Consider the following 13,901-nt stretch of genomic DNA (forward strand, 5'->3'; position numbering starts at 1 on the left):
ACCCGCTGTAGTACATCAGGATGCAAAATTATTTTACATAATAATCTGCCTTTAAATTTCTGTGTGAGCAGCAGCTTTTAGGATTTATGATATTTGTTATAAACACAGGCTTGATCAGGTTTGCTTAGAGGGTGACCGGTGGTAGTGGGATGTGTTCAGTCGATAACACAATGTTCTTACTCTGTTTGCCATTTCTCAATAAAGAGATAGGGTTCCTCCCTGCAATAGAGGGGTGTGAGCCAGGTCTCTGCTAGCTCAATATAAGGGACCTGCTGCCTGGGCTGCACATTCCACACATCTCACCAGCATGGGGAGACTCGTCCTGTACACCTATGCCCTGGCGCTTGCCTTTACCTGGACCCTCAGTGCAGAGGCCAAGATAGGTAAGAACCATAACTCTCATAACTACTCACTGTAATCCATGACTAAATCATACCTTTGGCTCTTTCTTTGGCTCCTTTCTGTAAAAAGGCAAAGATATATATCAAAATGTATTTTTTCTTCCCAGCCCATACCCGCAATCATGTCAACAACATTTGCAGCACCTGGGGCAAACACCACTTCAAGACCTTCGATGGGGATGTCTACCAGTTCCCTGGCATGTGCGAGTACAACCTGGCCTCTGACTGCCACCAATCCTACCTGGAGTTCTCTGTGCACATGAAGAGGGCTCAGGTGGACAGTCACCCCATCATCAGCCGAGTGGTAGTCACTATTAAGGACCTGGTCATTGTGGTCACCAAGAATCAGGTGATTGTGAATGGAGAGAGGTGAGAGCTTCTGTATGCAGGTCTCAAGATTTTTTATGGGATTTCAACAAGCAGGCCTTCTTCCTGAAATCAGAGTTGTTGGACCACCTAATAAACTGAAAACATGTCTAAAGTATCTAATTTATTGCATTATTTCAAAATGGCACCATTACTGATAATTATTAAAGCTAAATGTGAAATGTTTTTCACCAAGTAAGTATTTAAAGACATTTTTCAACATATAGAGTAATGCATTCCCAACCAATGTATTACTGTCTGTGGTTTCTGTTTATTTGTGGGTTCTCATTCCAGTAACATTTTATTGGCATTTTTATTGACATTATAGCAGTGTACAAGACTACTTACTTTTTATAGTAAATATGTAGTATACCATTTTACTGTCTCTAATGTAAGTGAGGCATTTGCGAAGTTGATTTGGGAGACTATTTGTGAATTGGGGACTATTTTAGCCAACAAACACACAGCATAACACAGAATTAAACATATAAAACTGACCAAATTCCACAATAATAAGAGTAAGAATAAGAGTGAGAGTGACATATTTATTCATAAAGTGCTTTTCATACATTATGTTCAAAGCAGAAAAAAAGATTAAAATATGAAGTTAAAATATGAGGTAAAATAGGGTAAACTTGAGGAACACAGTGAAATAACCTAAGTGTACATGTAAGCTATAATAATGAATTAGGATATCCATATCTCCTTGCCCACAATAGGGTGGATTACAACTATTTGTTATACAGGGAAAATGCTTGGTTGCTAAAAGATAAAAGATGTTCTTGAGTAAAAATAGCTAGTTGTTTAAAATCTAAACTGACTAAGCTAGCAAAAGCTGATACATAACTGTCATTGTGTTCTCTTAATTAATAAAACAGCAGACATCTAAGGGAGAATTAATGCAGTTTCTTATTCTGTGTTTCTGTCTCTTTCTGCTGCTTCAGAGATGTTGGTGTGTGTTTAGTTCTCAGAAACAGCTGGTATTGTTGCCTATATCAGGCAACTGATGAATGCTGCTCAATAGATTCATATACTTGACAGGCTCTTTTAGGAATTAATCTGTCATACCCAGTATTTCCTGAAAATTATACAATTTAGCTGAATCAGCTGTTTGCTCATTCAATGAAAGATGAATGAAAAATTAAAGTCAAAGCAAAAAAGTCTTCAAACAGGTTTTGTTTCTGACTACCAAGTGAGTACTATGTCTCCGCTATTGTTACTATGTTTTTATAAATCTTATATATTAATTGAGCTATTCTTGATGCCTTGTAGTGTACATTATGAGGAAAAAAGTCCTGATAGAATAATAAATGTCTCTGATGTGTTCCTTATTAGAGTGGTCCTGCCACATTACAGCGCAGGAGTCTTGTTGGAGCGCAATGCTGTCTACACCAAACTCTCCGCCAAACTAGGGCTCTACCTCATGTGGAACAGAGAGGATGCTATCACGGTGGGCCCCTCTACAGAGTGTTATCAGGCAGACAGTCAGGGCTGGCTGTGCTCTGTTCTCTGCTTTGAATCAGAGGTTATAGTATAGTTCATAAACAATGTATTAATATATCTGGTTACTTACTGAAACAATGCACTTGCTGTGGCTATACCAGCAGCTGGTACCTGCTACCTTTTGATAACAGGATCAGCCCTATCCACCATGCCAATTGCTCTGCAATCGTAAAATATGATGTGCAGACATATCAGCCCAAAAGATCTAGCTGCACTTCCAATAGAAATAGATATGTTGTATGTTGAATCTGAAAAGATTGCATTGATGGACTACCTAAAGAGAGAAAGAACTCTATATAACACAGCTGATCTGAGGGTAATTAGACTAACCTGTCCTCTTCTTCTATACCAGCTGGAATTAGACTCCAAATACAAAAACCGTACCTGTGGCCTGTGTGGGGACTTCAACAGCATTTCCTTCTACTCAGAGTTCCTCCAGGGGGGTGAGTTAGGTTACAGCATCATCTTGCTATTGTAGCATCAAGTTATGTGGGTTCAGAGGGGGTGCCAGTGCTGATATGATTAGCACAGAATTTAACTGCACCTCTCATGAAATCTCAGTGTTCAGTGAGTAAACAATGTGAGTGAATTTTATTCTCATGTCACGCAGGTCACCGGATAAGTGCTGTTGAGTTTGGGAACCAGCAGAAAGTCCACATCCCCACAGAATACTGTGAAGACCCTTCTGAAGAAGAGGAGGAATCTGCAGATGCTGCTGGCGAGGGTGATACATGTGCCAAGTTTGTGAGTACATTTATATTTACATTTAGTCATTTAGCAGACACTGTAGACAATCAAGAAAAGTGCATACAACGAGGTTAGACTAAAAGCACAGAAGATACGAAATCATTACAATGTAATGTGTTAGAATGTAATAAATAGGAGTCATTACATAACACATCATATTCTGTTAATTGCCATAGCAGGTGCAAGAGAAGTCAGAGCATGTAGCAAATGTGTTTGAGGATGTAGAATAAATGTTTATAGTTAAGTGTTCTTTGAATGAAGATTCAGTTTGATAAATGAGTCTTCAGTCTGTAGTGGAAGTTGGTCAGTGATTTGGCAGATCGGACTGTTGTGGCGATCTGATTCTACTGTGGAGTGGTCTGGCCAGAATGTATGGTTTGATAGTGGATGAACAGTAAAGCCCCTTTCAGACAGGCACTGAAAGCCAGAACATATCTACCCATTAGCCGGAGGAGCTGTATGTGAGAACGCAAACGTCCGAATCAGTCGGCCTAGACATGAGACGGACTTTGTTCTGCCAGCTCCCTAGTACAAAGTCCATCTCATGTCAGAGTGAGCCTATGTGTGAATAGAGCAGGTTATTTGCTGGAGAGTTCACAGCGAGTGAGTGGGCATGTTGATGACGTTTTTATCATGCAACAGGAAGCAGAACTGGAAGAATACAAACATCTGCTTCATACTCTTTTCTGCTTGCCTGTATATTTCTTTCCACTCTTTCGCTGATATTGCAGATACGTCCAAATACATGTTATTTTGAGTCCAACGATTGTTAAAGAGATAGCAATAGCTATACTGCCAATACTTGTCTCTTAAGATGATTAATAACGTTGGTTAGTAGTTTATTATCTGGTTAGTAGCTAGCTAAGCTGTAGCTCATAGTGATAGGTATAGTGAGATGAAGTGAGATATAGTGAGAGGTGAACTGGTGACCTAACATTACATAGCGAACAACAAAAACTTACCTTCCTGTTATAATAAATGTATAATTAATAGTGGTTTAAGGGACCGTAGTTGATCTGTGATCCATGTGGATCTCAGATCTGGCACGCATGTGAACAGTGGATTAATCGCAAAGTTAAACCATAATAGTGTGAAATACAGTATTACTGCCAATGCTACTTTTTAAAGTAATAATTCCCTAAATCTCGATGCAGAGTTGCAGTGAAAAGATACAAGCACCATTTTAAAAACCAGCAACCTTACTTAGCAGAAGCATTGCGAAAATAAAGGCTGCTTCCGAAATCGCTCACTTGTTCACTCACTCAGTCTTACAATAAATTAATTTTCTGGATATAGTTTTATGTTTGCAAGTTTATTCGAACATTTGTATGAACATCTTTGTGTCTAACTGTGCCAGCTAGCCAGCTAAGTGACTAGCTAATTGCAACTTATAATAACCTGCTAGTTAGATAATACCGCTACCTATCTAGCCATTGTGGTGACTTCACCACTCCCCGCCTCTACCGGTCAGGCCTGAGGATCCTTTCCTTTCTTGAGCCTTCAATATGCTGTATCAAATGCAGAAATAACAATCTCCAAAAATTAATACAACTTACACTTCAAAGTCGGATGCAAATAGGTTTATTGTATATGGATCAGAAGACACCTACAGTAAACCGGGCTGGTCCACATGGAGCAAAGCAGTCACACCCTCTTTTGAGACCCAGGTCTGAAAAAGCACCTCAAATTCCCCTTATTTTATACCTTTTTCCTAACCCTTCCCATTGCTGAGCTCACCTGCCAGCTCCCACTCTCATGATCCACCCTCTTTTTCTCTTTTTGGTTTAATGACACTTTTACACAATTATTTATTTATTTCTCTCAATCATTCTTAATTTTTCTTGGGTTTTTCTTCCAATATTTTCACGCCAAGCCAAGCTATATTTTTTAAAATAGGTGGCGCTCTCCCAAAATTTGGATTGGCAGTCACCCAGGCTTCCTGGGTCCGTTACACCTGTCCTGCAATGACCTTAAGCAAGCATGGTGAACTTAATGCAACCTTTTGGCAGTGAGCTCAAGCTAATACACAGTGTTGCTAGGATAACATAATTTTTCTACCACACCATCACTAGCTAACATAAAGAACTAGCACTCAGCTTCATCTGTTCAAAGTAGTTTAAACTAACGGTAGCTAGCTAGCTAGCTAGCTGGCAGTTAAGTCCAACGACTAAGTGTAAAAAAAAAAAAAAAAAAAAAAAAAAATATATATATATATATATATATATATATATATATATATATATATATATATATATATATATATATATATATTTACTATATAGTGAATATGGAGCGATTTCGGATACAGCCTAAGAACAGCAGAACAAGCGCTCAACAATTGAGTATTGAATATTTTATTTTAAGATTTTATTGGAAATCTTGAATGTTGTTTTCATTTAAGTCAATGGGCAAAAGTTCCTTGCTTTAAGTATTCTTTAAGTAATAAATGGAAACCAAAGTTAAATTTGTCTCTGTTTCGCTGATCCGAAAAATGATCCGATCCGTGAGTTTTGTGATCCGCTGCACCACTAATAATTAATAATAAATTATGTGTAGCTACCAGTAGCACCATCGTGAGAATGCAAGTGGCGTCTAACTGGAAAATACCACGAGGAAATCTAAATCTGGACGTTTCTAAACTCGCAATGATTTCACGCGACAATGTAACATACTACAAACGTAATCATGGTAATAATGGTCGCATACTGGGTACTATACTGAAAAATAGCATGCAGTATACAGTATATACTTGTGTAGTACGCAGTGGGCGGTTTCGAATACAGCCACTGCGATTTCTACAGCGTACTTTTTGCGTCATGTCTTGTCTCCTGCATGTGTAACGCATGGTATCTTGCTACGTTTTATGTGTATTAGTTGTTACGTGGGTCGGCGAGCGAGCAAGTTTCGAACCGAGGTTCTCACTACTCGCTACCAACCCCTTAAAGCCAGTGTCGTTGCCAGTTGAGGTAAAGGCAAATTGCCACTAACATGTCGTCAACAACGTTATTTATCCAGGTCTCGGGGAGTGACATAGCCGCTGCAACTGCTCGGCTACCTGCTACCTGCTACCCGCTACCTAAGGCTTTACGCAGGACTCCCACGAGCTAATCACTTCAGCTCTGCTACACATGCTCTACCCAGGCACCGCCCCGCGCCTAAACCAACCAGAATATTTCCAATATTTACATTTACATTTACATTTATTCATTTAGCAGACACTTTTATCCAAAGCGACTTACATAGGTTACAGTTCTTTACAATGTTATCCATTTATACAGCTGGATATTTACTGAGGCAATTGTGGGTTAAATACCTTGCCCAAGGGTAGAACAGCAGTGTCCCAGCAGGGATCGAACCGGCAACCTTTCGGTTACGAGTCCTGTGAGAACGCGTCTGTCACGGACAACCTTGTATTTTATTTTGGCCACAACTGGTAACCAGTGGAGGGGAACGAGAGAGGTGTGACATGTGAGTATATGGTTAAAGGCATTCTGTATGACCTGGAGGGACCTGATGGCACATTTAGGGAGACTAGCAAGGAGAGAGCTGCAGCAGTCTACTAGGGACAGCAGAAATGCCTGAACAACAAACAGGGCAGCATATGTAGTGAGACACGGATGGATTTGGCAGATGCTGAATTGACAGCTCCAGGTAATTTATGCTGACAAAAGACAGTGACATCCAGAATTACACAAAGATTCTTGGTGGTCTTGGATGCAAACACCATTGTGCTATCAAGAGTATTTGAGAGATCAATGAAAGGGATAGATGCAGCTGGAAGATAGAGTAGTTCTCGTTTGGTGAGATTTGAAGTGCTCATTGGATAGAAAATTTGTAGGCTTTGATGTGCCTGGTGATACGGAGACCAGTGAATGGGAAGTAGAGAAAGAGTTGTATATCGTTAGCATAGCAGTGGGAGGAGAATCAATAGGACATTATTAGCAAGCAGAACAGGAGACCAAGAACAGATCCCTTTGGGACTCTTGTGGCAAAGCAGGGGGACTTTGAGACTGAACCACACCAGGATACTTGGTTGGAGTGTAGAGAGAGGTAAGAGGAGAACCATTTGTGGGCACTGCCTGAGATGCCCAATTTTGTCAGCTTTGCCAGTATGACCTGGTGGTCAACTGAATTGAACGCCACAGAGAGATCAAGCAAGATTAAGACCAAGAACAAGGATTCTGCTTTTACAGAATTGAGTGCTTCTGTGACAGAGTGGAGAGCCAACTCACTTGAGTGGCAAGTCTTAAAACTGATTGGGGTCGAGTAAGCTATTCTGAGCAAGGTAATGTGTCAGCTGGTTGGAGACAACCAGTTAAACAGGAATAGGAGGGGAGATACCCATTGTTCGTTCTGGACTGTAGGGGTCCATGGTTGGCCTTTTAACCCTCCTGTTATATTCTGATCAAATTTAACCAATTTACAATTTTTCTGTTTATTTCATCTTATTATTAAGATAAAGTTCCATGACATTGTCCACACGGGCCATCTGAAAAAAAACAAAATAAATTTAGATCATTTTCATTAAATTTTGGTTTTTACATTTACATTTATTCATTTAGCAGACGCTTTTATCCAAAGTGACGTACAAAAATGCATATAGTCGCAAACAGGCACAAGGGCAAGATGTGTAGAGGTCATACAATGCAGATAGTGCTGAAGCTGAGCAAAGTCGGTGCAGCAAGCCAGAACTAATCTGATCTAAGGTTACATATATTAAATACAATCACTGGGACAATAAAGTACCACTATGCTACCTAGGCAAAACGTGCTACAAATACAAGGTCAGAGATAGAGCTACAAGTACAAGCTAAGAATCTTAGATTTACAAGGTCAAAATGGCAAGGGTGTCAGTCCAGATAGAGTCTGAAGAGGTGTGTCTTCAGCCCACGTCTGAAGGGTTGGAGTGAGGGTTTTTTTTTTTTTTTTTTAACTTTTTTTACATCTGTGGTGTTCCCAGTCAAAAATGACCGGCCATCGGAAACTAATGGGTGACAAGTAGGAGAAAAAGAGAGAAATTGAAGCATGTCCATCCATCAGCCACTCCCATATGTGCATGAGTGCGCACACACACACACACGCATATACACACACCCTTCTTGGGTTTCCCTGGCAACTCTGGAACCTTTCCCCAGTAGAATCTTTCCCCCATAGGAACCACAACTTTCACACAAAATATTATGAGTATATGTTGTGGGAATTTCGATATTCACGCAAACAGAACATCAGGACAGTGTTTCAGTAATATACAGAACCTTTCCTGCAGCTCAGGTATATGTAGCTTCCTTAGGGCCTTGCTCACCATTCACTTTGGGGGACCACAATGGCCAAACGATATACTGTATGTGAGGCTCTTGGCCACTTTGATCGTGACACTAGTGGGGAGGGGAAAGTTCAGGATGAAAGTGCATCAGAAGATGTGTCAGAAGTTGAAGACAACACTGACTATGATCCAGACCGTGCAACAACTGATGAGGAGCAATCAATTGATGATAATGGTCCTGCTGAGGTTGCTAATATATTGTGTTTGAAGAATGGGAATTTGTCCTGGTCTTCCCCACCTGAGAGAAGAGGAAGTGTGCTGAAAATGTCATCAGGATGACCCCAGGGCCAACAAGATGTGCCATATCTTGGGTTGATGGCATAAACCATCATCAAAATCCTATAAACATGATCAACTTGGGGAGACATGTGTACAAAGACAAAGGGAAGGAAATAGACCAGACAGATGTGACATGGCAAAGTGTTAATGTGTAAATAGGCTTAGGCCTATGTCCTTTCTTTACTAACAAAGTCACAATGTTCAGATTTGATCAGGAACTCCACAGATATTAGTTTGTACCACTTTTTTTAAAAATTAAAAGGGTTTCAAAACAAATTTCCTGGTTAAACATTAAAACAAAATAGTCTATGATAAATAGCACAATATGTTACCTCTGTTATTTAGTATAGTCAAAATAATCCATAAATAATGCTACTTTTACTCAAAAATATGTTGTACAAGCTCAGATCAATGAGGCCTACTGGCCAAAAGTTCCAAATAGAAATACAAAATCTGTCATAATTATTAGAAATAAAGTTGCTAAAAAGATGTAATATAACATTTAATGATAAAATTTATATAATAAATTATAATAATAGATAGAGAGATTGATGAATACAACACAAGGGAAGAGTGCAGTAAGAGAAGGGATAAGGTCTAGTGAACCAGTGGTCAGCTGTTTGCATTGTAGGAGATCAGCACTGGAAATTGCAGAAAATGCTGAGAAGCTTAGTAGGTTGGCAGCAGGTGGAGTAACCTTGTGGACACAGGACTGTGACGACAGGGAGTTGGAGATGTCAGTAACTTTTGTTTCAAAGTAGGAAGTTAGGTCATCAGCTACTAGAGCAGAGGGAAGTGAGGGAAGAGAAGTAGAAGGTAATAAATATATTGTGTGGTTTGTTTCCACTGACCTTGATTTGGTTTGAAAATATGTAGCCTTTGAGGGTGCTATAGTAATCTGTCAAGTCAGTGGATAGGTTTGATTTATTTCATCTTTTACCTGCACATCACAGTTTGGTCCTGTCTGCATGTAAAGTGTCAGAGATCCAAGAGCTAGAGTGGCATGGTTTTGCAGGATGAGAGATGAGACAGCAAAGTGAGTGAAGGGTGGATAGCAGGGACAATGCAGCAGCCTTCACTGGTAGTTATGAAAAGGCCACTGTGGGGGATAGGGAGGATAGCATCTTGTCTGAAAATTCCGTAGGTGAAGGGTTGCACAGGCTGTTGTGGAAACAGCCATGGGCAGCCCTGAGGGGAGTGAAAGGGCAAAGTAATGGTCCGAGAGGTGAAGCTAGGTCACATCAAGACAACTTATGCCACACTTTGTAGTGAAAAAAAGAGTGAGATAGTTACTGGCCATGTGAAATGGGGAGGACAGGGCCAGAGTGAAGTTAAATGAGTTAAGTAGTGGAAGGAATCCAGCAAACTAAGATTCTGGAAATGGATACTGAAGCCACTACGTGGTGCCATCCCCTTGAATTGATCTACGCTGGAAGTACAATTTGTCAGTGAAGGTCTCTGTGGGCTCAGGACAACAATGTTGTCCACTATCCTTCCTTTGTCCTTCCAATGTCCTCTATTGTTTGATAGGAATGGAAATGGTTACTGTATGGTACTCAAAAAAAAGATGAACTCAGCCAGTGGGAGAGCTGAGAATGATATTAGGAGACCTGTGCCACTGCCCCACTCAAAGGTTCAGGGTTGAGAGAGAAGAAGTACATGAATATTGATGCACCCTTTCTGCCCTCCCCCACTAATGTGTCCCCTTCTATCATAAAGGAAGCCAGTTGTGCTGAGCTCCTGCATGCTGAGGCCTGGGAATCCTGTGCCAGTGCCCTGAGTCCACAGCCCTACCTTCAGGCCTGTGCCCAGGACATGTGCAGCTGTGGAGACACACCAGACGACTTCTGCGTCTGCAGTACCCTGGCTGAATACTCACGGCAGTGCTCCCATGCAGGGGGAACACCACCCAACTGGAGGAGCCCCACCTTCTGTGGTAGGTTCCTCCCTAAAAGCCTGTGACATGTTTTGGTTTGTCCACAGGGTGAAGTCTGATTTTCTATTGCACAAAGTTATGTCAAAATTTTGAGGGCTAACAGGAACTTCAATAACAGTAACTAACCTATTTTGTCATAAAACTGAACTCAGATCTTTGTGTGTTTCCAGCCAAGCAGTGTCCCTATAACATGGTGTACTCCGAGAGAGGCTCTCCCTGCATGAATACCTGCACCCACATCGACACAAGCCTGCTGTGTGAGGAACATCTTTTGGATGGCTGCTTTTGCCCTGAAGGTCTGACCCTGTAATCACCACTTGCACACAAACCATACATACACACTGTTTAACAGTCTGGCCACAAAAGATGACATCAGGTACAGTGGCAGACGTTTTGAGATGTTACCTTATGGTGTACATGTGTTACTATCCTGTTTGTGTGTGAGAGAGAAGAATAACATAAGTGCTCCTGCTACTGAATGATTCAACATGAATAGCTGAATCCCAGACTTTGGAATGGTCTTAGTAAGGCTGATGCTGGTTATTTGCCATGTTGCAGGAATGGTGTTTGATGATGTCTCTGAGAGAGGCTGTATCCGCCAGGAGCAGTGTCAGTGTGTGCATGATAAAGCCTACAACTCCGGGGATGTGCTCCGACAGGAGTGTGAAGAATGGTAAGCAACTCTATCCTTCCCTGTATGTACATGCACAAGAGTTCCCTTATGTATGTATATATGTATTATGAAAGAAAAATATAATGAAAAGAATGGAAAAATTAGATGATCATAAGCATAGTGACTTGTGAGCTGTGTAATGTGAGCTGGCCATGTTTAATGAAAAACATATGGTTATTTGGTTTGTTACAGTATCTGCTACCAGGGGAAGTGGTCCTGTAAGAGTCTGCCATGCCCTGGAATGTGTGCTGTGGAGGTGGGGTCACACCTGACTACCTATGATGGGAAAGCCTTTACCTTTCATGGAGACTGCTACTACATCCTAACCAAGGTTTGTGCTTTACCTTCGGGCAACCTTACCTTACTCAGTAAACAATTAATATCTGTTCCTAAAAAGCATGTCTTGTGTGTTATATATACAATTTTTGACTCCTCAGTGAGATTTCCTCTGTGTCTTTTCTGCTCTCAGGACTGTGTTGGGTCAAAGTTTTCTGTTTTGGGTCAGCTGGTTCCTTGTGGTGCCCAGGAACTGGACACCTGTCTGAAATCAGTGGTGCTGTTGCTGAATAATGACAGGAACAACGTGAGTATTGACTCATAGAGAATGAAGATCCTTTCAGCCGCACATGAGTAGGTCTAAGTGTCCACAGAATGAATGCTCATTACCATAGATATGGTAGGGCCATTGCAAGAAAACAATTTCATTACAGAAGTGATAATAATAGTGCTACTACTAATAATAATGAATATAGCTGCAATCAGAAATCCATGGGTACCAAGCAATACAGTGGCTGGCTGTTATGTGCCATACTGACACAAAAGTTGCTATAGTGGTATGCTCTTAGGACCATTTAGATACCATGTTTGTGGAACACTGTTCAGTGGTTTGTAGGAAGAAGATTTCTTTAATGTTAGTGTTGACTAGAGTGTTCTGCTGCTATGGGCTCCCAGTCAAGATTAGACACTTGTCATAGTGCTCAACCTTGCACTTTGGATAGCAAGTGCTTTTTCTGTTTTACTGACAGTTTTAATGGATCCCTTTGAAATCTGGCACAATGTTATTAGAGCTGGGGAAATAATCATTTTTACGATGCATCGCAATGCGAAAGTGAAAGATTCTGCATCGATGCAGAAACAGAAAATAATCGATTCTTAAAAACTGTAATTAACCCTTTCGCGCCTACGGTCACACCAGTGTGATTAGCCGTTTAGCGCATATGCTAAAACCCGTGCGATTAGAACTAGGGACTAGTTCTAAGAACTAGGGTTGGATGATGGCTGACAGACATCACGATATTGAGCTGGCATCGTGATTTTAACCCCCCCCACAGACAGCTGGGCGCATCCTGCCAGACACACACACTATATATTAATATATATGCATATATATGTAGGAATTGTAGGAAAGTAGAGACAGACAATTTCTACCATTGACTACACAAACGCATGTGTCATTTATTTTTAGCACACGCCGCGAGTGAGGCCAAAAATCGCGTCACACAAACAATAGAGTACCGAGGTGGCCACGTCACACTGGTGTCAGCAGTGAAATTCCCCATTCATTTTAGTCATAGGCATTTTTTAAAACGCACTTTTAAAGTACTTCTAGTGATTTATGGCTTACCATTGATTTCTGGATTATATATTGTGATCCCATCTTGCGACATTGTTTATTTTAATTGTTGAGCTAAATTTTATGTGATATTAATTTTTTTATCTTATATGCTAGTACAACCACAAGCTAAAAACTACACATCCCATGAAACCATGGAGCTTTCTCATTCCCACTTTCCGGTCTTGCTAGCTAGGGTGTGGCTAATCATCGTTATCAGCTATCGCTATAGCAGCTATCTTGCAAGGTCCTCTTTAGCAGTCATCGCTATCAGAAATCTTTAGCAGCAATGGTGTGGCTTAGCCATATTCTCCTCTTCTGTAAGGATGAGACCCAATGTTTTCAACAGGGCGAAAACCATTATAAATCAGGGCATATGGAGGAATTCAGCTGTTTTGAGGGCCATATCACCGATTTGGTCAGGGCGAGCATGAGGGATAAGATCTACAGGGTGTCAGTGAGTGTAGGCCAGTGTAACGTTAGGTAGCATAGCTAACCAGCTAGCTAGCTAGCAAACAAAGTCAGGTTACCACATCATCAGCCATCAAACTTGCTAAGTGGGCTGATTGTTAGCCCACAATTTTGAATAATGAAAAACGCCCAAAGCCTTTGAGACATATCTACAGAGTAAGTTTAAGCAAAAAGCTCATTCTACTTACACGTGTAGACTTGGGCAATTGACTTGAGTGAAAATGCTACAGTTGATAGATGTCTCTCTGATGGTGTGCTTACAGAGATAACCTTCACGGTTTCCATGATGTAAAACTATGCTGTGGGGCATTTTGGAAACCTGAAAAATTTGTAGTCATTCACATATGTACGGTGGCTGCAGTCCGGGACAAAGCACTGAACCATTTCATAATGATTACGGTTGTTTGTTAGCTAGCTAGCTACCAACTGTCGTCGTCTTTGCTACTGTGTCTTCCACTAGCAAACCTAGCGGGGTTCAGAGCCAATGGTTTTCTAAACCGAAGATCCCAGAATGCCCGGATGAGATGGTGGTATCTCATTTGTCGGGACGTTCCCCCCATATTGCTCTAATCGCAGTGTTTCTCAATACT

The 13,901-nt window shown here is 40.9% G+C and overlaps 1 protein-coding gene across 1 annotated transcript in view; it reads left to right on the top strand.

Annotated features, from left to right (window-relative positions):
* The first annotated feature begins 307 nt into the window (after window positions 1-307).
* Window positions 308-13,901, top strand: part of LOC118781701 (mucin-2-like) — a 50,650-nt gene continuing 37,056 nt past the window's right edge. The window contains exons 1-10 of the mRNA XM_036534699.1: window positions 308-383; window positions 509-770; window positions 2,103-2,217; window positions 2,623-2,713; window positions 2,881-3,018; window positions 10,343-10,555; window positions 10,726-10,851; window positions 11,114-11,228; window positions 11,421-11,559; window positions 11,698-11,811. Of these exons, the coding sequence (XP_036390592.1) occupies window positions 308-383; window positions 509-770; window positions 2,103-2,217; window positions 2,623-2,713; window positions 2,881-3,018; window positions 10,343-10,555; window positions 10,726-10,851; window positions 11,114-11,228; window positions 11,421-11,559; window positions 11,698-11,811 (1,389 nt within the window). The remainder of the gene's footprint in view (window positions 384-508; window positions 771-2,102; window positions 2,218-2,622; window positions 2,714-2,880; window positions 3,019-10,342; window positions 10,556-10,725; window positions 10,852-11,113; window positions 11,229-11,420; window positions 11,560-11,697; window positions 11,812-13,901) is intronic.

The sequence above is a fragment of the Megalops cyprinoides genome, chromosome 8 (genome assembly GCF_013368585.1).
Source record: "Megalops cyprinoides isolate fMegCyp1 chromosome 8, fMegCyp1.pri, whole genome shotgun sequence".
Classification (NCBI taxonomy): Eukaryota; Metazoa; Chordata; class Actinopteri; order Elopiformes; family Megalopidae; genus Megalops; species Megalops cyprinoides.